Source organism: Chelmon rostratus, chromosome 12 (genome assembly GCF_017976325.1).
Source record: "Chelmon rostratus isolate fCheRos1 chromosome 12, fCheRos1.pri, whole genome shotgun sequence".
Lineage (NCBI taxonomy): Eukaryota > Metazoa > Chordata > Actinopteri > Chaetodontiformes > Chaetodontidae > Chelmon > Chelmon rostratus.
In genome coordinates this window covers 20,094,877-20,122,759 of record NC_055669.1, presented here as the reverse complement: position 1 = coordinate 20,122,759, position 27,883 = coordinate 20,094,877, and the positions used below count along the sequence as shown (strand labels likewise).

The window sequence follows — 27,883 nt, the reverse complement described above, 5'->3', positions numbered from 1 at the left end:
ATTTATGGTTTGATCAAATAATCAATCATCTCGGTCGAAATAAGTGACCATCAGCTGTTATGAGGTTGCGCTAAATCAGCTCAGCATATTGCATTTTCTGTTACTGGTGCTTTACTTTCACCCTAAGAACACAATTTGTATGCAATTTCAGTTATCCTCCTCCTCGCCTTAGTTTTTTTCTACAACCTATCTGAGAGACTGAGTGGGGAGTGAGTGGGCGCTGATGCATGATGTTCAGGGTCATATGGCACAACACAATGCATTCATGGACGAAACTACCCACTCACCGTCTCTCCCCTTTGTCCAGGATGACCGGGCAGCCCGTCTTTTCCTGGTGGGCCCTGGGGGTGAACAGGTATATAAAAGACAGTTCAGAAAAGACATAAGGTCATAAGTGTGTATAAATATTTGAAAAGCTTATATGAAAAGTGTCAACATGGGTTTGTTGCGGACGGTGCTAACTCCCAGACACTTTGACAGCAGCTACTTACGTTGGGTCCTTTAGGTCCGGGGAAACCGACGGGTCCCTGTGGTCCTTGAGGTCCCTTAAATGAAAAGAAAATGAACAGAGTGAGTAGTGAGAAGAATGGATAAGAAGCACGACACAACTTTGAGCAGTCGCTGGTATTTCATTAAATCTTAGTTGCCAAATCCGCATTTTTATAACAGCCACGTTTTTATTATAAACGTGAATGATTTTATGTCACTTTAAGCTTGATGAGTAAACAGAGTTGGGCCCCTTCAGGTGAATTAAGAATACATTTATCATTGTTAATTCAAAGCTGGAAAACCAGCAGCTACTGTAGAGCACATACGCCTCCTGATTTAATTCTGATCTGATAAATAGCTGTAATTCATTTTGAGTTAAGAGTCAAACACACTACACCTGACGTGCTCTGGCTGTCACCAACTCAGAGCACAAAACTCCAGCCTTTCCAGAGGCTATGATCAAAAAAATATCTGATACTAACCCTCTCTCCTGGCGGGCCAGGAGGTCCATCATTGCCTGAGGTGCCCTGAGGAGAAAGAAGAGGCACAGAGAAACGTTGTCAAAACTGTCAAAGTGTGAAGTGTGAATAAAACCCATGTAAGGCACTGACAGTGAGGTTTAATAGCAAGCCTGTTTGCACACACGCATTTAAATTTCGACATGATCTGGCACAAGAATTCTGTTTAATATGACTGATGACACTATATGACTATATGACACTTATATTTTTACATTTTTATATGATTTACAACGAACAAAGCTTTGTGTAACATGTTGTGCAGCATGTGAGCAAATTAACCTGTTAACTGCTGCTGTTTCTGTCATTATCATTGGCCCAACCATCATAAAATGGTACTGGATCTCACCTTTGCACCTGGCTTTCCTGTCGGTCCTCTAGCACCACGGCCACCACGTGGACCCTATAAACATAGTGTACAAATGAATTCAGTGATTGAAGGAATAGCATTTTCAGTACTTTGTTTGATATAAACACAACAAAACAATAAAAACATAGACAGTAATTGTATAAATGGCTGGTAATCAATGTGTAGCACCTTCCCCGCCCATCTGTACAATTCACTGCCCATCCTCTACAAAAGACTAGAGGAACAAGCCCGTACACAACGACACAGAGGAATAGATTTTCATTTGAACAAAATAAATGGTTTATGTGGAGGGCTCGGGGCTGGCAGACAGTTGAAATGCCTACCGTTGGGCCACGCTGCCCTCTGGGTCCTGCTTTGCCAGCGATTCCCTGAGAAAGACAAACAAAAGCTTTGATTTAGGACAAAATCATACCTTGTAACATCAGCAGATGCAAGTACTTTTTCATCTCTTCTCAGAAGTTTGAGCTAAAGCAATTCCATAATAGCAAACACACTCGCACATCAGACAGACGCAAACGCTGAGGGGGTTTGAGTGAGGGATGAAACAGAACCATCGGAGCATCTCTGGGCAAAAATAAATAATCAAATTGCTGCGGTAAGTGGTTACCCACAGGCACTTGACAGCTTGAACTACCTGTCAGTTGTAGCATGCCGGGGCCAGGGGTGTCTGGCTCTCAGTGTCTGTCTGAGAGCAAAGACGAGCGTGTCTCGTCAATAACAACCCTCCCCACCATCCTACAGCCCTCATGCCTTCATCTGCTCCTTATACATGGAAAAATCGGCAAAAGGCCTTAAACTGATTGATTCGTTTTATTCTACTTTATACTTAATTGTATTCATTTGACTCCAGGGTATAATTATTACCCTGTATTTTGACTTTTAGCTGTGATTAATAAAGATCTGTAACCCTCTTCTGCAGTTACACAGCGTTAATCCTCTCTTGATTGCTAAATCTTGATTACACATTTTTTTCTTTGGGGCTGTTTTTCATGGTTTGCGCTCAGCTCTTTAGTCCATCTTAAGGGAAATCTTAATGCTACAGCGTACGATGGTATTTCAGCAGTTTTGTGTTTCCAGCTCGGTGTTAAACTTTTGGGGAAGGCTCTACTCCTGTTTCAACATGTGCGAGTGCGTGAAGTCAGATTTGATGTCGAAGAGCTCGACTGTGCTGACCTCATCTCCATCCAACACCTTTGGGATGAACTGGGTCGACCTTATCGCCTAATATCAGCGGTCGACCTCGTTAACATTCTTATGGCTGAAAATAGCTGGGGGATAAAAACGGTAATACACACATCCTACATCCAAAGTGACATTTCAGGGACGCATTAACAAACTTTAATGCTGGCACAACTGATTCCTTTGGAGAGTTTTTTCTTATTGGGATAAAAGGTTTAGGTACACAGGGTGTCATACAGCTTGTACAGACTGTAAAGCTCCTTCAGGCCAATTTCTGTACAAACAAAACTGACTTTACTTGATGTGAACTCTGTACAAGCTGCTCTCTTCAGAGTTATGACTCAAAATGGATCTTCAATTAACAATATTTTTTTCCTTTCTCAGACCGCAGGACATATTGACCATCCTGTGTTTCTATATTCTAATCTACACTTAATCCATCTGCTACACAGGGATCTGCACACAGTGACCAAGTGTTCATGTCTTTAATAGGACCGAGAATGAATTTTGTGGCTCACCCTTGCGCCCTTCTCGCCATTCGCCCCGGAGAATCCAGCGAAGCCATTGGAGCCCTGCACGACAAATATATAAAAAAAAGTTAGCGAAACAGACAGAAGTGACAGAAATAGGAAATATATTAGAGAGCCGGAGGGAATAAAATAAGAGATGTCTGTGTCCAGTAACAATGTGACAGAGTCTGAAGGGAAAATATCACCATTCCTTTTGCACTTTACTGACAAAGGCTAATTAAGAGAGAAACCGTGAGGTCCTAACATAAGGGCCGCCATACTAGGCTGAAGATTGTTGTCATACGGCTGCAGTTTATAGCTTCTTCCCACAGATAAATGAGAAGCTTCTTTTAAAGCATAACAGGAGCCTAAAGGGACAGTCTGGCCCTCGACACTTACAGACTTTCTGACACACAGACAGAGGTGCTGTTAGGTTGTTAGCACAGGTAGGAAGCAAAATAGGAAGATAAAAAAGTCTGTGTGAGCAAATAAAGACAAAGGGAGGGGAAACAGCAGATCCCCCTTGATACCCATCAGCAATTTAGTTATTGGACTTTCGCAGGCTGTGCCCTCTGATAGTGGCAGTGGTGCCAGTCAAACAAATACTAGGAGGGAAAATCACTGTTGGGTGAATAAAGGGAGTACCAAGCAGCTTACCAATACAGCCTCGCTGTTATGCAGCATTAGGTAGTGTAAATATATATTAAACCAATTCAAGTTCAATATTTCTTTGTCCCAGCTGCGCTACAAGGTCATGTGCAAGTCTGGGTGCTTTGAGTTTAAAACTTCCTCTGATGTAATGCACATCTATAGTGCTCATTACCGCTCACATGCATATGTATACGAGGCATAATACTGAGCAGCATAAGCAAGGGCAGTACAACAAGGCAGCGTGGGCAGAATTGCAAGAGGCAAACAGCCCAGCGTTGTGGAGACAGCAGGAAGGGAGATCTATGCTGCTTAATTTGTTTTTCACAGAGGTGCAGTTATGGTAAACTGAAAGGAGAGCTGGTACTGGACGAGCCTGACTTGCGCCACAGAGATAAGACAGTCCACTGAAGCTATTGCAAAAGGCATGCAGAATTAACGGTGTGGGGAAGCTGTTAACAGAGAGTGACGGGGCGCAGCAGCCAAAAACACAGCCAGTGGAGGGATTTGAGCACAGGCTGATCGAGGAGGATAAAGGCTGTAAACGAGCCAGGACTTTGACCCTGAACCTACTCGCGAGGACAATGTGGCATTTTATAACACTGATGTTACTGAGCAATGGGAACATGTGTGAGCCGCAGTGATCAGAACTTGACCTCTTCACTTCTGTGGATCACTTTCAGGGAAAAGTTAAGTAGCTGCAGTTAAATATAAAGTAACTGTCGAGCGAACGAATGCCAGTCGATAGGCTGAGCTACTTCACAATTGTTGAATCAAACAAGCGAGGTTAATAAAAAAAGCGGCTCTTTCAACCCAAGGATGAAACCACAAGAAGAGACAGAGAGGTTAGACCTGTACTTTGTGTTCTGATCAGTGAGTCCAAAAAAATACAAAAGGTACGCTGCTTTAAAAAGTGTTCATGCAAAAAAAAAGTCTAACTTCTCTCTTTCTCTTTGTGCTCCCATGAAGTAGCTTTAAAATAATAGATTTGCTCTATAAAAGCATCCTCATTGTAAGTTACTAAAGTAAAATTCATGCTTTGCTTTAACTTGGAGTGAATATCACACATTTTAAATGCTTGATAAATCTGTTCTTTTTTACAAAGAAACCTCTTCAAAATGCTGCAGACTCTGGCGCTGTTTATGTATCATGCCTTTATTGTGTCTCCAAAAACACTTTTGAAGTATGTAGTCTGAAAAGAAGATCTGATCCTGGCCTCCACTGGGAACCTTTGTGGGCAGCCTTTGCTCAAAATTATTTCTAGATACAAACAAAGAAATACCCTTTGTATTATGGCTATCTTTACTTTTACCGCTATTCTACACTTTCTACCTATTTATTACACTGATTCCACTAGTGGGAAGTTTTATTCAAGAGGACAATATCCATTCATTAAAAAAGATGCAAATTACTCGACAGATACTTTGGAATTTTAACTCTGTATTGGTCTCGTGCAGGCTGTGTGCCGTGCTCAGCTCAGATCCTGCTGACATTAACAGCAAGAGCGGGAGACTTGCCTATGTGGACGTTGCGAGAGTAGGTGCATCTGACCCGTCATATCAGTGCCAAGCTGTCAGTGCTGACAGCAGCATGGAGGAACCAGCTGCAGCAGCACATCTTGATAGTGGAGCTGTGGCACAGTGGTCAGCGCTACAGTGCAATGAATGCCAAGGCTGTTAGACAATGCCTGGAGGAGTGTAAGGAGGGAGGACAGCTGATGACTCCAGCAGGTGACCGTGCCACTTACACTTCCTGTAAGAGCTGGATTGAGAGTACAGTGGGTGTCTGCTTGTGTTTGTGTGAGTAACTGTTAGTCAGCAAGTTAGCAGGTTTTAGAAAGAACGCAAGTTCAGATAAGTGGAGGTTCATAAGATATACGGGTAGAAGGTTTGTAAAGTACAGTGAACATTCACATACAGTATGCATATGAATATATACACAAATTTGTCATGTGCACACAAACATAACGGCTTCACACTGTAAGGCGGTGTAGAGAGCAGAGATTGCCCTGAAGCTGGCGAACGCCTCCTCTGGTGAACTGCCATTTGCTGAACACCTAGAACTGGCCCTGACCTCTGACCCTCGGGGGAGTCGGGGCTTGCACGGTAAGAATTTCTCTGCATTGATGAGTAGAGTACATTATTACTCTCATCACACACCTTGGGGCCTTGTCTGCCAGGGTACCCGGGCAATCCAGGGACTCCGAGTTTTCCCTAGAAAGGAGCAAAGCAAAAGAAAACAGAGATGATGAATTCTCATTGTGTGTCACCAGAGACATCGTTGGAGACTGCAGTAAAGTTCACAGAAGCATTGCAAAAAGCAATAAACTTATAACCATAAAGTTTTACTTCTAGAGTGGGAAATATTTTAATACCATGTTTATGAACATGACATCATCTGTGCGGAGGCCTTGTGTGCTTTCAATCCCCAAATGTGGATTCACTTTGGTCATTTTAGACAGTGTATGGTCATTAGGAAGGACACGATATGTGATGTAACTACCCTTTGTGCTTTTAAACTAAAGACAAGTCATATATTCTCGTTTTAGTCATTTTTGTTATGAATCCAATACTTCCGATTCTTCTTTTGTACTGTTGTGCTAATACAAAGCAAATTGGGATGCGGAAAATGTGTAATTAGCATTGAAAGGGGAATTAAGTTAGTTTGTATTTGCACCAGGTGGGATTAGCTCATCTGTGTTGCAAATCATGTAACATTACTGAAAGAACTTGCTAATTAACTTTTGAGCTACAAGTAATTTCAACAATTCTCCCCTTTTTACATAATTTCAAATGATTTTTTTGATGATGTGGTTGCTTAGGACTGAATTATTTTGCTTTTATGATGTCCTATTAGCCACACAATGGTTTGATCCAAGCCTATTTACTGTACAAGAAAACAGTTCATCGATCAAAGCTCTGCTAAAGCTTTCGTAAACTATTATTTGTCTTCAAAGTCATCACTTCTATTCTAATCCTTTAATCTGAACTGCAAAGGTCTTGTTGTATCCTTTAATACTTGTATTTGTTAGAATATAAATACTGCAGCACCACAAAGCAAGATACTCTGTGGCGAGATCAAAGCTCCGTGGAGAAATGTTGGCAACATAAAGCCAATTAAATGGGACTGTTGTAGAGCTGAAGGGAGGTGGAGAAAATCTTATCAGGACAGCTGTAAATCTATAGTAAACTACTCTCTTCAGACTGCTTTCTCTCCAGTTCATTACAGGCATCTGTAAGGAAAGAGCAATCTTGATCCTGGTCTGGTTTTTGATCCCACAATGGCACTGAATCAGACCTTGGACTCCTACATCTATTCATACACGAGTGTTTACTTATTTATGTTGCAACTTTTTATCACTCTGTAAAGCATTCAAATTAGATTTATTTGTAATTATCCATTTCAATTAAACTTGAACTTGAGCTTGAACTTCAGCATGTCAATAAAACACATCAATCAGAATGACATGAAAACAGGTTTTTGCAGCTTTTGAATATTTACCTTCTCTCCAGCTAATCCTATTGGACCGGCTTCTCCGTTGGGTCCTGACTTGCCCTTGGGGCCCTCGGGGCCGTCCTCTCCTCTGGGTCCGATTACCCCAGCCTCACCCTTGATTCAAAGAAAAAAAACGTAAAGAGTGTCATTATCTTTACCGGCCTATCACTCTCTGCGACTGCAAACATTAGTATTCTCTTTAGAGGTGATGACTCACCTTGTCGCCCTTGAGACCCATGTCACCTTTGAAGCCAGGGAATCCATCCTCTCCCTGAAGATGAAAGAGATGAAAAAGATCATTGTTTAGAGCTGAGTGTTTTATCCCGTATCACAGAGACAAATCTGTCAGATTCCTGTAAAATAGGTCACATCTAAAATACTTTAAACAGCAAAAAAGAGGAATACTGATGGACCACTTCGGTGACAAAGTCAGAGTGGAACTTTATCGTCATCATCATGTATCAGGTACACTTGTAAAGCTTCATGTAATCCAACCTCTATCATGAATTCTACTTTAAGGAAGCTTCAGATCGCTCAGTTTTTGTTGACACCGTCAGAGAGGTAATGATTCTACTTTATATTTATTTTGGAGGTCGGAGTGGGTGGTGGTGCTGTCCTGGACTGGGTTATATTGAAAAGTGTTTCTAATATTCTGATATAAAATGCTAGGAACACCTCTAAAAATAAAACAGTCCACTGCAAAGCACAAACCCAATAATAAACATGTACTTAAATTAACGTCTCTGTCAGTGGCAACAAAAACTGAACATTACTATCTTTGTAAAGGCAGAAGTTATGGCAGAACAGTAGTATTGGAACATATTAGATTGTACAAGTGTACCTAATAAAGTGGCCAGTCAGTACACGTCGCTGTTGGCAGTCAGAAGTTTGAGCTCGCCTTATGATAGTTTAATACTGACACCTAGCGGCCACTTGACTGAGGCATTCACATATGCAGTTTTGCAGGTCTGTCTCACTGTCTCTGTTTCTCTGTTGTTCTACTGACATCTGGTGGTTGAAATTCAGAATGCAGTCTTTAATCTTTGATGATCTGATGCCAGTTTTTGGACATATTCTTATGCATGCAACCACTAAGATACTAAATCATAACACAATAAAATGTGATGAGCACATAACATAATGTGTAACTTGGGAATGGTAAAATACTCGTTTTCTGGATTCTATGAGCTCTTAACAACAAATTCAGTATTTTCAGGTCGTCTTTGAAGAGTTTCGATTTCCTGACAACTGACAGGAAAAAGGATTTGGTGACAGTGAGTTAGCAACAGGCTAAGTTCAGCCACAGTGAGCCAAGAAAACAATGGCAACAGATCGGTCTCCACTGAAACCTCCCAACAAACAGCCTCATTCTGGTTTAATGTTCCACACTCCATTACAGCTCAGTGGCATGAAGACTTAACTGCCAGCCTGATGGGCCTTAGACAGTTTTTCCACTTGCTGGATTCCGAGGAAGCCTCATTTGAGACGGACTTACAAGTCTCCATTTTTAGAGGAATGGCATCTGTCAATCATGCTGAGCAAGAAGAGGAGACAGTGGATGGGTTTACCTTTTCTCCTTTGCCACCTTTGAGGCCTCTAATTCCCTCAGCACCCTGACAAAAGAGGAAAGTAGAGTCAGGATGAGAATGAGAAAATTGAAATTCAACATGGCAGGGTGGTACTGTATGACTAAGATAGTGCTTACCTTCACGCCACGAGGCCCAGGGTAGCCGATGGATCCCATAGGACCAGGAGGACCCTAAAAGATTGAAAAAAGTGTCATGAGATTGGTGAACTACTGCTGTGACTCAACCTTTATTGTAATGTGTCTCTGCTATATCAGATTTCTCCATTGATTACTGATTTCCTAATGTTTTTATTCAACAGCGACTCCTCCAGCAGCTATTGGACAAAGTTATGCACATGAAAACTTAAACTTAAAAGTTAATCAACAGTGTCACCTTTGTTGGTGCCAGCTCATTGCAGTTCACCACAGAGAACAACAAGGTGGCAATCAAAGAAAATCACGAGATTAGCTAATCACAGGAAAGACTGAGCAAGGCAATTCAGCGTATTCTATTTCTGAGACGGCTTAACAGATATTATCTAAATTGTGTGGTTATATTAAACCTCATCCTACTGGCACACTATGCAGGCTAAACAAATGCTAAATCTAATTTTTTGCAGGGTCTGCCGACGCCGGCTTTTCCCTGCACAGTGACATGTTTGATGAATCTTGTGCATACTTTCCTGTAAAATCCAAATTAAAAGCTTATACTTACAGCTGCTCCTTTCTCGCCTGCGGGTCCTTCTTTTCCTGGGTGACCCTGCGAAAGAGGAGATCTAGTTCATCAGCAGTTGATTGTGTTGTCAGGTGGTGCTTTAACTGAGTGACGTAAAAATGAAAAAGGGGTGAGGTGCGTTACTTACAGGAGGGCCGTCAGCACCAGCAAGGCCAGCCAAACCTTGTTTACCTTGAGGTCCCTACAAAGAGAAAGCAATAAAGTCGAGACAGATAGTGGAGAGATGAGTGCATGCACACAGCCCCGTCCATAACAGTATTATGAAGACTGCCAAAAGTTCATCTGCTTGAAATACTATTAAATATCCACAAAACCACAAAGAAAATACTTTCAGTTAGACAAAGTGCTTATGCAGTAGTAGTCTTATGGTAATACGCATAGTGTGTGTGTGCGTGCATGTCTGTGTGAGTCCATCCTCGTGTGTGTTTTTTAGCCTTCAGAGGAGCCAGTAAAGGACTTTAAGCCTCAGACAGCAGTATATCTGCAGAATCACTTATGAGGTCCTGACTGATTCACTTATCGCGGCAGCAGAGCTGAGCTGTGGTGGGAGGACTGAAGGAGTGACTGGGCTCCCTCTTCACTTACTTTTTCACCAGGTGGCCCGATTGGACCTTGAGGACCAATAAGACCCTGAAAGACAATTAAGATAGGTCTGTTATTAGAACAGTCAGCCAAATGTAGTCTTTTTCAACAACCAGGTGTACGTGGTTTTGACTCAAAATGAAGCGGCACATTCGGGGGAAATTTTTACGGTGTGCTTATTTGTAATGTGCTTATTCTGCGATGCATTCTTCTTTTTCCTTCTACAATTCCAACCAATTTTTTTTTTTTTTTTGCTAAGCTACTTCACAGATATGTTCAGATGTGTTCATTCAGCTGTGCAAAGGGAACTTCTTTGTTCTATTCTACAAGTCACACATCTTGCAGACTTCTTGACAATTCGCCCCATGAAGAATAAAAAAAGCTATTAACAGTTAAAATAAGCGAGCTGTGTTATTTTTCTATGGGCCGATGCCTTCCCTGGAAGGCATCAATCTGCCTCTGGCCAGGTATAACTAAAATTAAGTTGTTTATTCAACCTGTATACCATCAGGACAGGTCCCTGCTAAAACTTTCCAGGAGAATGACGCCATTCCGTCCATGCTGAGCGTCAACAGGACTGAATGTCTTACCTGGCAATGGTCATTTAGCCCTGGCTACAATATGGGGTGTACTGTTTTGTATTAAAGATGACTCCAAAATGGAATATTTTTCACTGTGCCACCAACTGGACAAAGTAACTGGGTTAAGTGCTATCAAATCAGTACAATATGTCTCATCTCAGCAGGACAGAGAGGATGTTTTTCTTCTTCGTAGCCGCAGAGAAACAATGTTTGTGAACACTCGTAAAGTTCTTCGCTCACTTTGATGTTAGTTTTGTGGAAGGCCCCGTACACTTATGGAGTAAAGGATGGAGAGAAAGAGGAAAAGGAAAGGAGAGCAAAAGAAAAATATGTCTGCGATCGTTTGATTAAGAAAACAGTTCAGAGTTCTTCCTGTTGCACGGTGGACAGGAGGACAGAGCATTAAGAGGACAGACTGAGGTAGAGAGATGATAAGAGAGGGATGAAGAGTTTGGGGAAGAGGGGAGACAATGACGAACAGAGCGAGAGAGATGGAGTGATCAGACATGGGATAGAAAAAAGAGATGGATAGAGGGAGAAAGAGTGGAAAGAGGAGAAACTTACATGTGGACCAGGCATGCCCTGTTGCCCAGGAGGCCCTGGCTCTCCTTGTGGACCCTGTACATCACAAAGACAAAGAGGATGCGATTAATATTTCAAATGCTGCATGTGACTCCATTTTATTTATTCCGTTGTTTGCTTTCAATCTGTGAAACTACTGCAAAAGAAACAACAATGCCAAAGAATTCAGACTGTACTGGCTGGGCAGTGAAGAGCAAACCTTAAAAAGTCCTGCGGCGCTGTGGTACTGAGTTAGATGAAAACTTTGGGTGACCCTGCTTGGATATATTGGTTGAATTTATCCAATTTATGTCAAGAATGTGAAACAAAAAAGGTGCAAATGGTGTGTGGGGGGGGTGTGATACGTTGGCTCGTGAGGCAGAGCTGCCTGTGTTCTGGCCTGACCCAAAGTTATGTTTAGTTCCTATCAAAGCCGCAAAAACTGGTGGCTGGTCAGACTTTAAGTTTGGTTATGAAATACAGCTTCCTCTAAATACATGCTGTGTGGCTACAGAGCCATCTGAGTGTGGATAAAGGCTAATAAGACTCACTGGAATGGTGGGCTGTTTGGTATCCCTGCTGAGATTTAGTGTGTCACAAACCAAACATATACAAAAACAGCAGAGACCCTTGTGAAGCAATCTGCTCCAGCTGTTACAACAAACGCTAAATACAAATGCTGGATTCAGTCGAGTTTAGGCTGCCTGACTGCGATTGTTCGCAGGGCCTTGAGTGCAGAATGCAAAGCTGGAAATTCATTGAAATGCAGTCAGTCAAACATTTGGGTTCCTCACTCGTAAAGGATGTCTTAAAAACATCCATATGTTAAAGGCTGGTGTGAGTGCCAGACGGGCTTAAAAACCCTCTGGGAAAATCTACTACTGTGAATGCTGTGATTTGATTTTCGAAATCAATACCAACTTTGGTGGAATTAATAAGAAACACAACATATTCTTATTGTTTTGTGTCCCTGCAACAGCTGCTTATTTCTCCGGCTCAGTGACTCAGTGACCACAGACAACGTGTGGGCTCGTCCAGCTGTCCTGACCAATGATATGTTACCCTCATTCAAACGTCCCACTGAGACCCTCCGGGAAGCTGAATGTGTGATGGGACCACGCACAGACAGGCTTTCCTGTTCCGTCCCTTACTCAAACTTAAGACCTCCTCATCATGGCCTATCCAGTCCACAGGCTTTGCAGTTCATGGAAAAGCTCTAACCGCTATTGTGAGGCACTCCCTACCTCCATCGACGATCTCTCATCAGCAGATGACCTATGACCTCTATTCTTGTCATTTTATACAAGACTAAAAGGTCACTGACCTGCAATCAGCCTCAGGCAAGCCAAGTTACATACTGATTGCTAAGATAGTCTAGTGTGACAACCTGATTTTATATTCTTCCTGGATAAATATCAAAAACGACCAAAACATATATTTCTCACCATGTTTCCTTTGGGACCAGCTTGCCCATCAAGTCCAGGCAGACCCTAAAGATCAGAATTTGACAGTGAATCTTATTGAGCTGGAACACAACTTACGAGCAGTGCAAGAATTAAATAATATAGGAGGGGTACTTACACGCTGTCCTCCAGGACCTGGAGACCCTCTGGGGCCAAGCAAACCTCGAGGACCCTGTATATCGAGACAAACACAACTTAAAGAAAATTCTGCAAAATAATACCAAAGCATATCAGCATTTGTGTCATTTTGTCTGAAACTGTGTGTTTTATTTAGAAGTAGGCAGACAATAAGAAACTGGCATAATGTACTGAATAATAGGCGCACTGAAAAGGCATAAAACTGTTTTAACTAAAGTGTATAAAATACCGACCCCTTGTGGTCACATATGGTAACTGCAGGTGCTTTTCAGAGAACGATCAGGAAAGTTGTTTCTTTATCTCAAAATCTTTAGTTACGCACTTAAAATCATTGCACTTACAGCACTCTTTCATCTTACGGACGGTATACGTGATGAAATGCTGTGCAACTATTTCTTTAAAAGGACAACGTTGTTCTGGGTATGATAGCGAGCAACCATTTCTCATGCAGCTCTATGGTCCATTTGAAGTGAACTAGGCAGCATATGGCAATTTCTCATGGGTCATGACAGAACAACACGTTTCCCAGTTCTATTTTCTGATCTATTATTCAGAGCCATTCTGTCTTGGCAAGGTTGATATTACACATGCAATGGTCCTTGCAGACAGGAATGTCGTTACAGTTCCAAGAAGAGAAGAGGGCAAGGCTGTGCATTGAAATAATTGCCAAAATGAATGTAGAAGGAATGACGGGATGGTGCCTGTAGTAGCACAGGAAATAAGTGACTTGATGATCATATATTCATTACATTCTTATCTTTGTCCTGATGAAATAAGATGCAACTGGACAATCCTGTCCAACTGTGTCATGAGATAATAATAAATACACTTACACTCTCTCCAGCCACACCTCTCTGTCCAACCTGGCCATCTTCACCCTTTGGATATAGAGAGAAAGATTGTGTCATCAAGGAACGCAAAGTAATGTTTAAGAGTTTTGAAAACAAGAGTAAGCTATATGGTGAATGATGTGCTACTTACTCTTGGGCCGTCCTCTCCTGGAGGTCCCGGAGAACCTGTAGGACCCTGTTCTCCCTGGGGAGAAAAGATCACAGGAAAGGAAGATCAACAAAGAGGGGGAGTGGCAGGTCACAAGAGAGTCCACATGCTTGATCCCTGCCGCTAAGAGAGGGAAAAAAGCTCCTAATTTTCACTTCCTGAAAAAATATGATATGGGTCAAAAATTCAGAAAAGAGAGAAACGATGCTGAAAGTGAAACAAAAAGGGCAACTGAACTGCCTTTAATCTACAGTAAGCACGGTCACCACAATTGGCGTGGACTTACATGGTTTCTACTATTCATAGTGCTCTATAAGGACTGGCATACCTCTGCTGGCCCTGTAATTACTCAGTATAGGATAAGGCCTGACTGCCTGTCTAGAAATACCCCTCTGTGATCTCCATCCTCTCTTTCGGCGCTCTACAAATTGCACAAACACCAAACTCAGCACTCCCCGTTCGACTCCAGGTCTGGTTAAACATAGCCCAAGTGGTTCTGGAGTCGGTCCCACCTCGCAGAAGTGGGTCAAACGCCCTAATGAGTTCCACTGGTTCAGAACACATATCTGTCAACATGAGATGGATGGGAGGTGGCCTTTGAACTACCAATCAGCCCTGATGCTGCTCTAAGGACAGGGTACAGAGCGGCACTGACTGTGATCAATGAGGATCAACGTCTAGAAATAAGAGACTGCAGGATCTTATTTTTGGACACAGATAGAAGCCTTTAATGACACTTTCTCTCCGACCTTGTTCAGTCACCAAACCCAAAACTCTCTCCCCATACTTACTCTGTGTCCTTTTTCTCCAGGAAGACCAGGCAGGCCGTCAAAACCTCTGTCACCCTGAAAGCAACACACAGCAACAAATGGTTCGTTCTGTCAATCTCTTCGGCACAGCAACTTCTCAAACGCATCCCGCAGGCACTCCGTGGTTTATTGGATAACCTGGTGTGTACTTTACCTTGGGTCCTGCCTCTCCTGGCATTCCCCGGGCTCCATCGGCTCCATTACGACCCTGGAGAACACGTAAATATCATGTCGGGTTACATGGAAATCCCATTAGAGAAATATTCAATTATCTTTGATGGCTTTACAGAATAAACAGAGGAAGGATGCTATAATTTTTCTAACTAGTTTACAGTTAAATAAACATGACTTTATGAATTTACACAACACGCAGAGACGATTATTGGGTGCAGCTGACTTATTTGAAGTACGGCCATGTTTGAAACTAGACAGGCTCTTCTCTTTGGGCACTGCAGCATTGATCCTCGCACTCTTGTTAGCGTGAAATATTAGAAATTTAGGAATTTCAACTTAATCTCCTGTTGAAACACAGTGCTGATCTGGAGGAGATGAATCATTATGAAGCAATAAAATATGAAAAGCTGGTTGATCCTGGTTGGAAAGAACTCTTACCCTCTTTCCCAATTTCCCTGGTGGACCAGTTGCACCCTGAAGACCTCTGGGTCCCTATGGGGAAAACATACGAATGCTTGAATAAACAGAACATGACACATCGAAGACTAAAATACTAGCCAAGTTACAATTTCGTCATGTTGAGATGTAATAAGGTGAGGTGTTCAACAAACACTGGTTCCTTGTGTAAAAATAAGATATTCTTCTCACCTGTGGTCCAGAATCACCACTGTCACCTTTAAGTCCAGGAGCACCAGGACTTCCCTATTAAAAATATATGCACAGATTTAATGAATGAACATGTTTGCACAGAAGCCAAATACTGCATTTGGACATCCAATCATTTGACTCGGAAACCTTTCAAATTCAAATCCAAACACATACAATTTCAGATTTTAAACTTGGATTATGAATATATAGCAGAAAGACATCCTGGATGATCTCTCCACGTGAGCAAAACCCCTCCAGTGTCCTAGAGGTGCAGGATTGGTGTAACATTCTTGTGTTTTGTGAGACAGGCATAAAGGCACCGGTGGTGTGGAAGAAACTCCCAAATAAGCGGATCTGTGATCCCGAAGCTATCACAAATAATCTGCCATACGTAAATAAACAGTTTTATATCATGAAATCAAACCTGCTCACAGGCAGAGAGGGAGGAGGGTGGTGTGTGAGTGTGTGAATGCATGCAGGGAGTGTTTTAGGAAGAAGCCTTCACAGGAAGAAGCGCTAATCATCTAATGTGTTTTTCATTTCATTTTTCATTTCAACTGTGAAACGAACGGATGTTACAGTAAGTACATCAATGCTGTGTGCGCGTCTGCAAGCAGATGGTTTTCAAAATCTACTCACCACAGGACCAGATCTTCCTGCCATGCCCGATGGCCCTGGAGGACCTCTCATAGCCAGCTGTGGATCAGACAAAAACAACACGTTAACCACTGGTCAGCTCACAGTGTCAGCACTCTTGCACTCATACCCGTCTACGCCAAGTGAATGTGCAAAATAGCAATATTTCTTCCTCTATTGCAAGGAATTAGAATAATGCATGTTTTGCATTAGAAGTGCAGCCACGTTCCCTCTGCAGTCAGTTTATTAGCATCCAGTGAAGTGATCTTCAGAATCAGAGAATCAGAATCGGGCTTACTGCCGAGTTGGATTTCACATGTGATGAATCTGACTTTTTCGGGCATAACAACAGACATATCAAGAAGAAAACAATACAATATGGTTTAAATGTACCATCTAAGAGCCCCTGTTCTCAGTCTGATGGAGATTTAATAGACAGAAACTTGTGAAAATAAGACCTTTTTAAATCTCAAAATGAAGACCATCATGTGCAAATTCTTGTTTGTTTATGGGATTATTCTAATACTGCAAAATGAATGTGGTATGGATGTTAAAATGCTGCGTGTAGTCTCTATAATAAAGAAGGAATTAGCATTATTGAAATTGATAGAAACATTCTTTCAACTAACTGGGCTTCATACTGAAAGTATGAAAATAAAGAATGAAGAAAACACTCATAAAAAGCCATCTATTTAGCTTCGGTATAGCACGCAACCTTACAATGTGCAAAGTTTACTTTGTTCGTGTTCAGGGTTTACCACTCTGGTCTTTGTTCCTGTTCATGGTTGACCACAGACTTGCACTGCCAAAAAAAAGCTGTCTGGGATTTATCTGCAGCCTGATTATTAAAGGAGCGAATTTGCTAATTCAAAGGGAATCAATTCATGCCTGATGCTACACTGAAGGCTGACACACACATATCAGTGTGTTTGCATTGTGGTGGTTAATTGCATCTCCAGAGTGCAAACAGGTTAAAGAGAATTCAACAAGTTAAAAAATTTCTCACTTCAAATTCCCTTTATGTTTTTAAGAACTTACAACTCCTGCCATGTTTTTTCTTTTTCTGCCTCAGGCCAACCCTCTCGCATGAGAGACACATGCAGAACAGTGACAAGTGCTTTCAAGGCATAACTAAACACCAGTTCACCAGTTTTGACAGCCCTCCTGCTCCACAGAGCGTTGTGAATGTGTGAATATTCAGTGTTTGTGCAACATTTAATGATTTTCATGTGGCCCACTATACATCACACCTTACTTACTGCCGCATAATTCAACCTGTTTTGCTACGGCTATCAGGACCCCTGAGTGAGCGTGAACATCTGGTGTGGCTTTATGTACTACCTAACCCGACCCAGCTCCATATTTTAGAATCTAGACAGTTTATAGGATGAGGGGGACTTCCTCCTTTCATTATTTACTACATTTCCTGGGACATTTAAATGTTGTCTTTTAAAACTTGGACCACAGTATTTCTTGTGAATTGAAATCTCAGTTTTGCATCAGGCCTTCAGAGCATTCAGTTGAAGTTAAAGGCAGCAAATGAGAGCACACTGAGACAGAAAATCAAAGCAAATGTCCTCTAAACCGAGAGGCATATTTGGCACTGATACTCACCCTGGCCTGAGACAGGATGGCCTGAGCCTGAGCTTCCTGGGCTGAAACCACAGGTCCCTTGTGTGATTCACCGCCCGCACGGAACTGTCAACCACAACAGCAGAAAGGAACACAATTAAAAACAAATGGACTCGTCTCTTTTTACAGAGTGCGACATCTAATGGGCTCCTCTGGTGAGTGTGTTTGCATCGTTTTTTTTTGCTAGACCTGTAAAGCTGTCATCATACCACACACATAGACTTGCACATGTGTGCTGGCACAGCACAGGCACCTCTCAGACACACACACACACACACACACACACACATACACACACACACACACACATAAATATGTGTCACAAGCCTTTCAAAGCCTCAGTCACTGGTTCCACTCCATTGCACTGGCTGACATTTACAAGGTAAGTGATTTGTAACCCAAAGAAAATAAGGTTGCGATCCTTTGGCCTACTGGTGAGGCTATGAGGTAAACTTACTAATTGAAGCAAGTTGACGGGCAAGTGCCTGAGATGAAGCGTGTACAGTACATGAGGGGAATGACACAGACAGCCCAGTGGGCAGCAGGACTTACTGGAAGCATCAGAATGGTACCTGGAGGCCCAGGGACACCGTCTGAACCAGGAAGACCAGGACGACCTGGAGGACCCTGGAGAATCAGAGGAGGGAGAGACAGTTGGTTCCTCTCTAAATACAAAGATATTATGTCTTATGTGAATGTGAGATCAATAACAAACCAAAAAAAAAACAAACCCCATTAACTCTAAAAATGCTATTCAAAAGGATTAAAACTTTATTTTCACATACACATCCTCAAAGCATTGAATTTGATTCATCAGGTATTGTTTTATTAACCTGTATGTCAGTACATAAGGTTAATAAGCAAGTCACATATTTTCCAATGGGATAACATGGTTATTCCTCTATAATCCCCCGCAGGTGCTCTGCAAATTAAAAATACAACAAACAATACTAACCAACAACAGCAGCAGTGCAAAGACTGATCAATAATCTGTTCACAGCAAACTCCATCTTTATCTACAGCAGTCGTTTGACTGGGAAGGTACATTGCTGTTGTTTTATTCCAAATAGACAAGTTACTAATCCTACTGTGAAGAATAAGACAGGGGATTCAACCATGAGTAGAGTTGAGGGATGGATTTTCATTAAGATGGCAGATGGATATCGATGGCAGGAGAGCACCGACTTCATAACAAGACTAGAAATCCACAGCCATGGTGAGGCTACAATGCTCATTATATTCCAGAAAACACCATGGAGAGATTTGATACTCTTACATAACTACGAGCATTCTTGGTTTTTCAATGGGCGGCAACATAATAGAGATTACATTGCTACATAAAGGATTTACTCTTTTTACAGCAGCTATTTTAGGACATCTCAGGCTATCTGAGGCTAACTGAGAGACTTTTCTTTAGCACAGCATGTTTAAATGCCTACAGTTGCCAAGGCCTATGATTTTCACAGGCTAACAACTTTAAGAGTGGAAAGTGTAGGGCGTTAGCATTAATGTTAGCATTAATGTCAAACCACAGTTTAACTGAGGTTTCGGACAATTTTGTCATTAAGTCAACAAAATCTTTAGGATTCATCCTCTGGGCACCACATTTGATGACAATATATCCAAAAGTTGATGGTGAGATATTCTACTTAAAAGCAAACAAATTGCATTAAAATTCCCCATTCTGAATAATATGAATAGACAGCTAAAGTAGAAAGGAGACTAGATTGAGATTTAATAAAAACAAAAACTACAAAAATCTAAAAAGATCAAGACTAAGTAAAAACCAGTGTTTCCAGAAAAAACAGTCTATTTAACAGTCTTGTCATGTGCAATCTCAGACTGCTGCCTCAAATTGATGGCATGTGTTCCCATCTGCCTCCACTGTTGCTATACTAAGCATAGCGACATCTAGTGCTAGTGATGGTCCTATATGGCTGGGAAAGTGCTGTTTGAGTGGAAAGGAGGGAGACGGTGATTATGCGAGAAATGAGCCGATCAAACATTGAGTCTCGGCGGATACTGCGCAACGGAAAACCACAAGACTACAGAAACGAGTCACTTTTAATCCCCCTGTCAATCTTTAGCAAGACTGTTTCTCAGGGGAGGAAATGGGGGGGGGCTTTTGGACCAACAAAATATTTTCTGATCGGTTGTGGAACAATAAGCCTTTTGTACGGGCTGCTGGTCATACTGGAGGAGACTGGAGTGTTTTTTTTTTTTGGCAATTAAAGGGTTAACCTCCAGAGACAGAGTACGTAGATGTGCTAAAAGGGTGATGAAAGAAGGGTGCGGGGCAATCGCCACATTTGAGAAAAACAAGCTGAGAGATCCAGCCTTCTGGACGAGACAGGCACTTATTCTGTATCATCCAATCAATCAAATAAATGAGTGGAATCCCACAGCGCTGGGAAAAGTGTTTGAGAAAATTTAGGCTTCTACATATTTTATAGCAAACTCCTTGAACTTCTCACAAGTCCTGTAGCGTGTCAACACAGCTGTTTCTCAGAACTCTGTTGGTATATTGACAGTTTATGGGCATCTAATTTCCCTGCACCACTCCTTGCTAATCCCCCCCACTGCTGCAGTAGCAAGCTGCGTCCAATTGTATTATGCATTCCATGGCATTGAGACTACACTTCACAGCTTTCCAGTACAGGAGAATACAAACAGGGGTTTTTATATATATGCTGACTCCCATAATTCCACAAGTGAGATGAATGGCTTAGGTTAACGTTTGTATATTAGCAGCTTTTGGTTGAAGTCATTGGTACAAATATGTTTTATTCTTCTTTTGTAAAACTTTAAATTTTCACAGAGTTGAGAATGAGTGACAGCGCTTCTCAGAAACATCTGTAATCAGCTGTGAAATGAGGCCTGCGTTTTACTCACCCTCTCACCATGATCTCCTGGGGGACCTGGGGGACCCTGCAATCCTGGGGTACCAGGAAGACCCTGAGATCACACACACACACAGACACACATACACTTAGCATATTATATCCCGATCTGCTGCTAACCAGCGTTCCCACCACAGTCAGTCCAGTACTTCACATGCCAACAAAGACAGAAGCAAAGACACGGGTTCAAAAAGAAATAAGCCTCAAAATGAAACAGCCCCCAGCCCCCCTTCTTTCTCTCTCCTGCCGTCACACGCATGCACACACACACACACATACACACACACAGATGTACACACATTCATGCACAAATACACATTTCAACTGTCTCTCCCAACTCAAGCTTCACTGGCGATCAGGGCTGATGCTCTTTCCATAAAGACATTTTTTCCCTCTTTAGCTGTTCTCCATCTGTGGAAGGCAGACAGGAGTGTGGGAGAACGTGATACTCACTGCTTGGCCGGGGGCTCCTTGGGGTCCTTCTATAAGCATCCCCTGAAAAAGGAAAAAGTGGATACAGTAGCATTATAGGGCAGTGTGCAAATCCACAGGCAATGGAGAATGGGGAGAAAATGAGAGCCAGTGTGTGCTTTGGGTTTGAGGCTGAGGAGTTTACTTATAGCTACAAGTTCAAGAAGTTAACAACCCCTCAGCTATCTGGTCTTCTTCTACAATGTATGCGTGTGTGTGGTCAAAGGGTTGGATGGAGGCCTGTGGTGGCACAGATGGTATGGGAGGAGAAACGTTAACTGCAGCTGCTATTTCAGGAGCCTGTAGTGGTAAATTGTATAGGATGGCTTTTTAAAGAACTTAGCAATATGTGGCATTTTGTGTTAAAGTTAGGTGTTGAACCTCATTAGGAGGGAAGAAAGACTTGGTTACATCTACCTTAATGAAATATACATCACCTTAAATTCAGTTACATTTAAACTGAAATAAATGAACTTACATAAACATGGATGCCAATCAGATATGAAAGAGATCTGTTCTCTCATCTGTTCAAGGGAACAGATTAAAGAAAACATATTTCACAGAAACTATGCAGAGAATCTGATTTAGGACTTTTATAGACTTATAAATCATCGCGCGCAAGTGTTGGAAAGTCTCAGCTCATAAGGAAGCCTGTCACTAAATTTGAAATATGACTCATATCTGAACATTTTCTTGGCTAAAACAAGAATCAGACAGAAACATAGCCTATAATTCTGGCTAGCTAGTCCAGACAGCCAAACAGCTAACAAGCCAGCTAACTAGATAGACAGATATAGATAGCTAGATAGACCGACTGACTGATTGACTGATTGATTGACAGACAGATAGAAGTAGAGTCCTTTCATGTTCCATAGACCTGGCCTGTCAAATTAGCTGTAGCATTAATTTAGTTGTAGGATTAATGTAGCTAATGTATATAGCTAATTAATGTAGCTATTTAGCAACTAGCGAGCAAGCATTAATCTGAGGAAGGAGGTTGTTTGCTAGCTATTTAGCAACTAGCTAGACAGACAGGCACATATAGATAAACAAATGTATGTTAGTGTTTTCCTAGCGTATCAAATTAGCGGTGATAAGTCTTATCTTATCTTTTCTTAGCTAATCAAATTAGCTGTGATTTCCACATGAATAGCAACATGAATTTGACAGGGAACTCCATTTGCTAGCAAACTATTAGCGACTAGCTAACAGGCTATAGCTATTGCAGGCCAAATATATTGTATTATCTTGAAGTGTGAACCCATTTTCTTTTCTAATACATCTACTCCCTTTGGGGAATTTGTAAATGTGACTTTTAACATTTGAATGTAAGCTGTTTAACTCCGTAGCTTGGACAAAGCTGACCTTTCCTCTTCATGTCAGCAAGGTTTATTATCAGAATTAAAACACAGCAGTGTAAAACTTCACTTACTGGCTCAATGACAGCAGGTTCCCCCTTCTCTCCTTTTTCTCCAAGGTAACTGTGACCTCCACTCACCTACAGACATAATACAGACCAGGTGAGCTTTTCACACAGTAATAGGTCAGACATTTATATGTTAATTCAGAGCAACAATGGTACCAAAAATGGAAAAACTGAAGCCAATGAGCAGCAGATGTCTCATCCTGTTGGGTGTCTTCTCTATTAAAGAGGTTGCTTAAACCACCAATTAAACTGTTAAAAATACTCATTAAAATGCTGACTAGTGTTCTGCATGCTTCAAAAGATTTAGGTAGTTTAGGGCATAAAGAAGTTTTTTTTTTTCTTCCTGCTGGAAAAACAAACCTCAAGAATAATTTTGCAAGAAGCTATAATTTAGACTTTGGTCTGACTCCTATTTATTAAGATGCCTTAAAGCCAGGAACTGCAAAAAAGACCCCAACTGTGCACAACTGCAGAGGTCGTTACCTGACACTATCCATACAATGACTTCACATGAGAAGAATTCACAAACCACCAAGAGTGTCTCAAAAAACCATGAGATTGTACTGTTTAGCCTGAAGAGGAAACTCTTTTTGAGAAAGTCATGGAGCAGGGCTGCGGTGTCCTGAGATCGGAAAGTGGAGTGCACTAATAGAGCGGTTCAAATTAACCCAAGGCAGCTATATCTCATGGCAACATCCAGACAGGGACTGTGTCACTTCCTGCCTCTGAGAATCTTGATCTTGAGGCAAGGAAGGGGGCTGGAAACAAGCCATGACAGACACTAGCTCAGCAGATATTTCTGTCTGGTTTTAACTATTGAACTAGTTCATTTGATGAAAAAACATTTGCAAAGACTTAGTTTGTCATCAGGTAATCCAAACAGATCATTGGCGAGATAATCAGGGAGGATGTCTTTGATAAACAGCAGAGGTCGCTGAGGCCAAGAGGTTATGGAGGGTGTGTCTGTACTGACAGCTGGGCCGACATCTGTTTATCTGCAGGAGACTTAGATAGACAAGGTGTGTGTTTGTGCTTGTTGGTGTATTTGTGCTTGGTGCATGTGCATGCAGAATGCCCCAAGCTCTAACCTGATACCATTAGAAACAATAAACAAAAAGGGCACCGCAAACAACCCATCAAACAAATGCCACCAGCATCTTTTCCATCTTTCCACATTCCTGACCACCATCTCCATACTCCCCACCCCCCACCATCACTCCTAACCACTCCAGCACTTACACTGCTTTCTCTGATGTCGGTCTCTGCAGGAACACCAGGACCAAACTCTTCCTCATAGGCTGCAGATGTAGGCTTTGCATGAGTGGGACCATAATCACCATAATCGCCATAATCATATGGCTTCTCTACAAACTCCTTGTTGTCGTATTCCTTCAGGTCGTACTCCTTAAACTCATACGCGTCAGTGGCAGGATCCACCTTGTCTTGGGTGTCCACAGAGGCAGCAGTTTCCACAGCAACAGTGGGGTCCACCCCGACCTGTTCCACACCGGTGATGTAATCATCCACTATTTCCCCTTCATAGCTCTGGGATTAATCCAGGCATTGCAAAGAGGGGGTAGGGGTTGTTAAGATGAGAGGGAACATGGAGGTTTGGTTAGTGAAATGAAACCATGTGAACAGATTCAGTGATTCACATGTTTTTTATGCATGATTCACAGTAAAGGCATTAGTATTTAGCACAATTGTTGGACACCAACTAAGTGAAAGTCCTCAGTTTAGTTGTGCACACATACATGTGTCTAATTTGGGACGGCATCCAAAACTCAACATATGTGAAACTCCACATATGTTTTGTCAGCAGGCACTGTTATTAAAATTAACATTTAATCATATTTTACATTAGGAATTGTTCCAAAGCATCAGAATGTGAGATGTCCCGAACTATTGACACACTGATGTTTTAAAAACATATATAGTGAAATATGTCATAATATGGAAAAAATAATGTATGATGCACATAGTAAAATATATTCATGCTGTGAAAAGACAGCATGATGGAGTGAGATGATTTAGACAGCATAATCTTAAATACTCAAATCATAGTCAAGACGTCAAATGCAAATGTTTACACAAACAAGAACTTTCAAGAACTATGAAAAACCCAATGAAGTGAAAATCAGAGCTAAGTGTGATTGCACAAGAGCAAACACATTATTGGACATCAAATACCAACAGTGTCTTGAGGGAGAACGTAGAGAAATGCAAATTTGCCTCTGTCAGCATCCTTTTTGCCTGCTAAACGTTGTTGCGTGTGCTTTTTAGCTTACACTGCAAAAACTCGCAAAAGTGATTCACTTCATGGGATCTTATCATTGTCCAAGATTTCTTGGGCAGAATTATTAGAGGTTAAACTTAAACAGTGCTTCCATGTTCTTAATAGTCAATGAATTGGGTAACTTTTTCAAGATTTACATAGACAGGGCTTAAGCCCTGCTGGTAAATCACTCGTACAAGAATCTCTCATCTTATTCCACAACTGGGGAGCTAACAAACCACAATGCATGGCTAAAGCCAGGTGAGACTAAAAGTGTTTTGAGCAACATGCTGAACCAGTAGAAGATGTACCCTTCAGTTATAAAAAGATACGCCCACTGGAAAATGCTCCAAAAAGGAACAAATGCAGGCACAGACTGTAGAGCGTAGAAGTAATATAAGTTCAGGGCTTCAGCCATCCACTGAAAATTTTGTGTACTGTGTTAGATCTATGGACAATATGACCCTATGTCTAAGAGTTGTCCACACCGTCACAGTCCTCAGTAATCAGAAGTGTTCCAACATGTGACAGCATACGTATGTTTAGTTTCCATGGTTAGCCCTCTGACCTGTCATTTCAAATAAGGGTAAAGTCTCAAGCTGACTGAAGCTACGCAATCCACCTTAAGGCGCATCACAATGCAATCGGCAGACATTTGGCGGGCGGAGCACACGGTCGTATTGTTTTTGTTTAACCCCCAAATGTTCCTCATTATGTTGTGTTTTATGTGATGGTTTAGCACAAATTAAGACAGCATCTGCGAAATTGAGGATATGGCAGTAACATAGGGGGATGCGTCTTTCTACTGATTTTCCATTGGTTATGGTTCATTAAATGACAAAGTTTCCTGCTTCAGACTCCAGACTGTTTAATGGAGGCAGTTTCTCAGGGAAATCAAGGAGTAGAGTGCGCAGTTTGTTCTTAGTGAGGCCTTGTTGGGTTTCAACCTCCAAAGACGACCATAAAAATATCTTTTGTTGTTTGAGATGCCAAAGCATTTTTGTTTTTTGTTTAATTTCTTTTTAACCAGTAATCATTTAAATAGGAATCTGGATGTTAATTGGATGGATGGATGTTAGAATTCAGTGATGCAAAGAGAAATTTCCACCATAATAAATAAAGTTCACCACTTTGGGTTTGAACCAATACTTTTGTGGTTCGAACGCTTCTGATTTTACAGAAATCAATAATGATTGGACGAAAGCAACATTATAATACCAAATGAGGATGTCGACCAACTGCTAGTGATCTACAACTGTTACCATGTTATACTATGAATTGCTTTGTCATTTCATATTATATTTTACTGAAGCACAGTTACCAGTAACATCTTTCCTGTTCGTGCTCCTTACAAAGAAAATTAAGTCTTGATCTGTGTAAAAAATTTGAATATCTAAAAAGTTACCTGGCCTTGTCCCGCAGTCTCAGTGGGAGTTTCAGGCTGATTTCCATCCACTGTGGTGTAGTCATACTCACCGGTGTAGTAGTCTCCACCCACATTTGTCTGAAATCAAGCATGACCAGCAAATGACATTACATATCTGAGATGGGAAAACTCAAGTTCAGGTTACATTTAAGAGCTTTTGGTAATTCGTATATCCATTTAGTTTCTCTCCAAAGCAGCAGGAACATGATGATTGTCAGGGTGGTATGACTATAGGACCCTCAAAACAAGTGTAAGGTAAGTAAGGTAAAAAAAAAAAAAAAATGCATAAATGAGACATCAGACATCAAACATGCTGATAACACAGGAAGTGGGTGGAGAAAAAAGGAGAAAGAGAGGCTAAGATTGAAAATGAGAGACAAGAGATGGACGATGTTGAAAACAGGAGATCATGTGCTTGTATATGTGTTATTCATGGAAACAGCCATGATAACGGTGTTAGTCGGGTGTTACCTCGGTCTTGGCTCCTTCTGTTGGGGGAGCGTCAGTGGTTAACTCTCCTTCAATGTAGTCATAGAGCTCACCATATTCATAGTTGTACTGTAAGGAAAAAGGGAAGGGGCAAGGGGAGGGGGGGGGTCAATGAATTAGTACAAACATGTAAATAAGGCAGCAGAATGTCTGAAAGACATACTGTACATTATTTACATGGCATGTAAGAGCATGTGAACTATATATAACTATAAACCGTCTTTTGTGTCGTCATGCTATTTTAGAAATAACATGGTCCAATCATGAAAATATCACATCCATATTAGAAAACTGAACAGTCTTGCATATGGATGGCAGTGGCAAGTTCCCCTTCCATCCAAACCCCCTGAGAACTCACATGATGAAAGGTTCATGTGTGTAACCAAGCAAACAGTAATTAAGATTCTTGTTTGCTTCCAACAGGATGTTGGAGGGTTAATGTGAAGCCAGTAAAAACTTATCTGCCGCTACCACTTAATTCTGTAAGCCAACAATGGCCCTGGGTTTGCACTAATTGGCCCTTTAAAACAGAAACCTAAAGCTGGCCTGACTCATCGCATTTTTGGAAATTATGGGGAACATACAGAAAACAGTAGCAGAAGGTAAAAACACTGGCATGTGGTTAAACCAGTCTCTGTGACAACAACATGTCACCTTTCTATTTTTTAAACAGAGTGTGCCTTTTAGTATCTCCAAAGCATTCCACCAAGTTACAACATGGTCTCTTTTTTGTGTGTAATGTTATCGACATTTGAGAATTAATTCAACCAGACCCACCAGAGAAGAAACATCATAATAAACACAATGCAATGACATAAGACTTAAGTGATGTTATGGCGTGCTCCCCTTCAGAAGCTGAAAAAAGTTAAATTTGAACTGAAGAAAGTTAGCTTAGCATAAAGACTGAACGCAGAGGGAACTGCATGGCTGGCTCAATCTCAAGGTAAAATAAGGCTGCCTACAAGCACCTCTAAATCTCAGTAATTGACACCTTATAGATTTTGATTCTTCTTCTTCATTCATACAAAAACTGAGTGTAAAAATGTCAAACTGTGGTTCTACAGAGCTAGCTGTTCTTCATTCTTTCCGCTAAGCTAGGCTAATCACCTTGTGGCTCTAGCTTCATATTAATGATACAGACAGAGAGAGTTATCAATCTTCT

At 41.5% G+C, this 27,883-nt stretch overlaps 1 protein-coding gene across 1 annotated transcript in view; it reads right to left on the bottom strand.

Moving 5' to 3' along the window:
• Positions 1 to 27,883, bottom strand: part of LOC121614929 (collagen alpha-1(XI) chain-like) — an 84,140-nt gene that overhangs the window by 33,041 nt on the left and 23,216 nt on the right. The window contains exons 6-37 of the mRNA XM_041949030.1: positions 26,704 to 26,790; positions 26,212 to 26,310; positions 23,771 to 24,076; positions 22,538 to 22,603; positions 21,088 to 21,129; positions 20,627 to 20,689; positions 18,287 to 18,361; positions 17,717 to 17,800; positions 16,106 to 16,162; positions 15,467 to 15,520; positions 15,257 to 15,310; positions 14,799 to 14,852; positions 14,627 to 14,680; positions 13,818 to 13,871; positions 13,670 to 13,714; positions 12,817 to 12,870; positions 12,681 to 12,725; positions 11,239 to 11,292; positions 10,097 to 10,141; positions 9,639 to 9,692; positions 9,491 to 9,535; positions 8,914 to 8,967; positions 8,777 to 8,821; positions 7,426 to 7,479; positions 7,215 to 7,322; positions 5,873 to 5,926; positions 3,075 to 3,128; positions 1,701 to 1,745; positions 1,357 to 1,410; positions 972 to 1,016; positions 492 to 545; positions 288 to 341 (exon numbers count right to left, since the gene is read on the bottom strand). Coding sequence (XP_041804964.1) covers positions 288 to 341; positions 492 to 545; positions 972 to 1,016; positions 1,357 to 1,410; positions 1,701 to 1,745; positions 3,075 to 3,128; positions 5,873 to 5,926; positions 7,215 to 7,322; positions 7,426 to 7,479; positions 8,777 to 8,821; positions 8,914 to 8,967; positions 9,491 to 9,535; positions 9,639 to 9,692; positions 10,097 to 10,141; positions 11,239 to 11,292; positions 12,681 to 12,725; positions 12,817 to 12,870; positions 13,670 to 13,714; positions 13,818 to 13,871; positions 14,627 to 14,680; positions 14,799 to 14,852; positions 15,257 to 15,310; positions 15,467 to 15,520; positions 16,106 to 16,162; positions 17,717 to 17,800; positions 18,287 to 18,361; positions 20,627 to 20,689; positions 21,088 to 21,129; positions 22,538 to 22,603; positions 23,771 to 24,076; positions 26,212 to 26,310; positions 26,704 to 26,790 — 2,112 coding nt within the window. The remainder of the gene's footprint in view (positions 1 to 287; positions 342 to 491; positions 546 to 971; positions 1,017 to 1,356; positions 1,411 to 1,700; positions 1,746 to 3,074; positions 3,129 to 5,872; positions 5,927 to 7,214; positions 7,323 to 7,425; positions 7,480 to 8,776; positions 8,822 to 8,913; positions 8,968 to 9,490; positions 9,536 to 9,638; positions 9,693 to 10,096; positions 10,142 to 11,238; positions 11,293 to 12,680; positions 12,726 to 12,816; positions 12,871 to 13,669; positions 13,715 to 13,817; positions 13,872 to 14,626; positions 14,681 to 14,798; positions 14,853 to 15,256; positions 15,311 to 15,466; positions 15,521 to 16,105; positions 16,163 to 17,716; positions 17,801 to 18,286; positions 18,362 to 20,626; positions 20,690 to 21,087; positions 21,130 to 22,537; positions 22,604 to 23,770; positions 24,077 to 26,211; positions 26,311 to 26,703; positions 26,791 to 27,883) is intronic.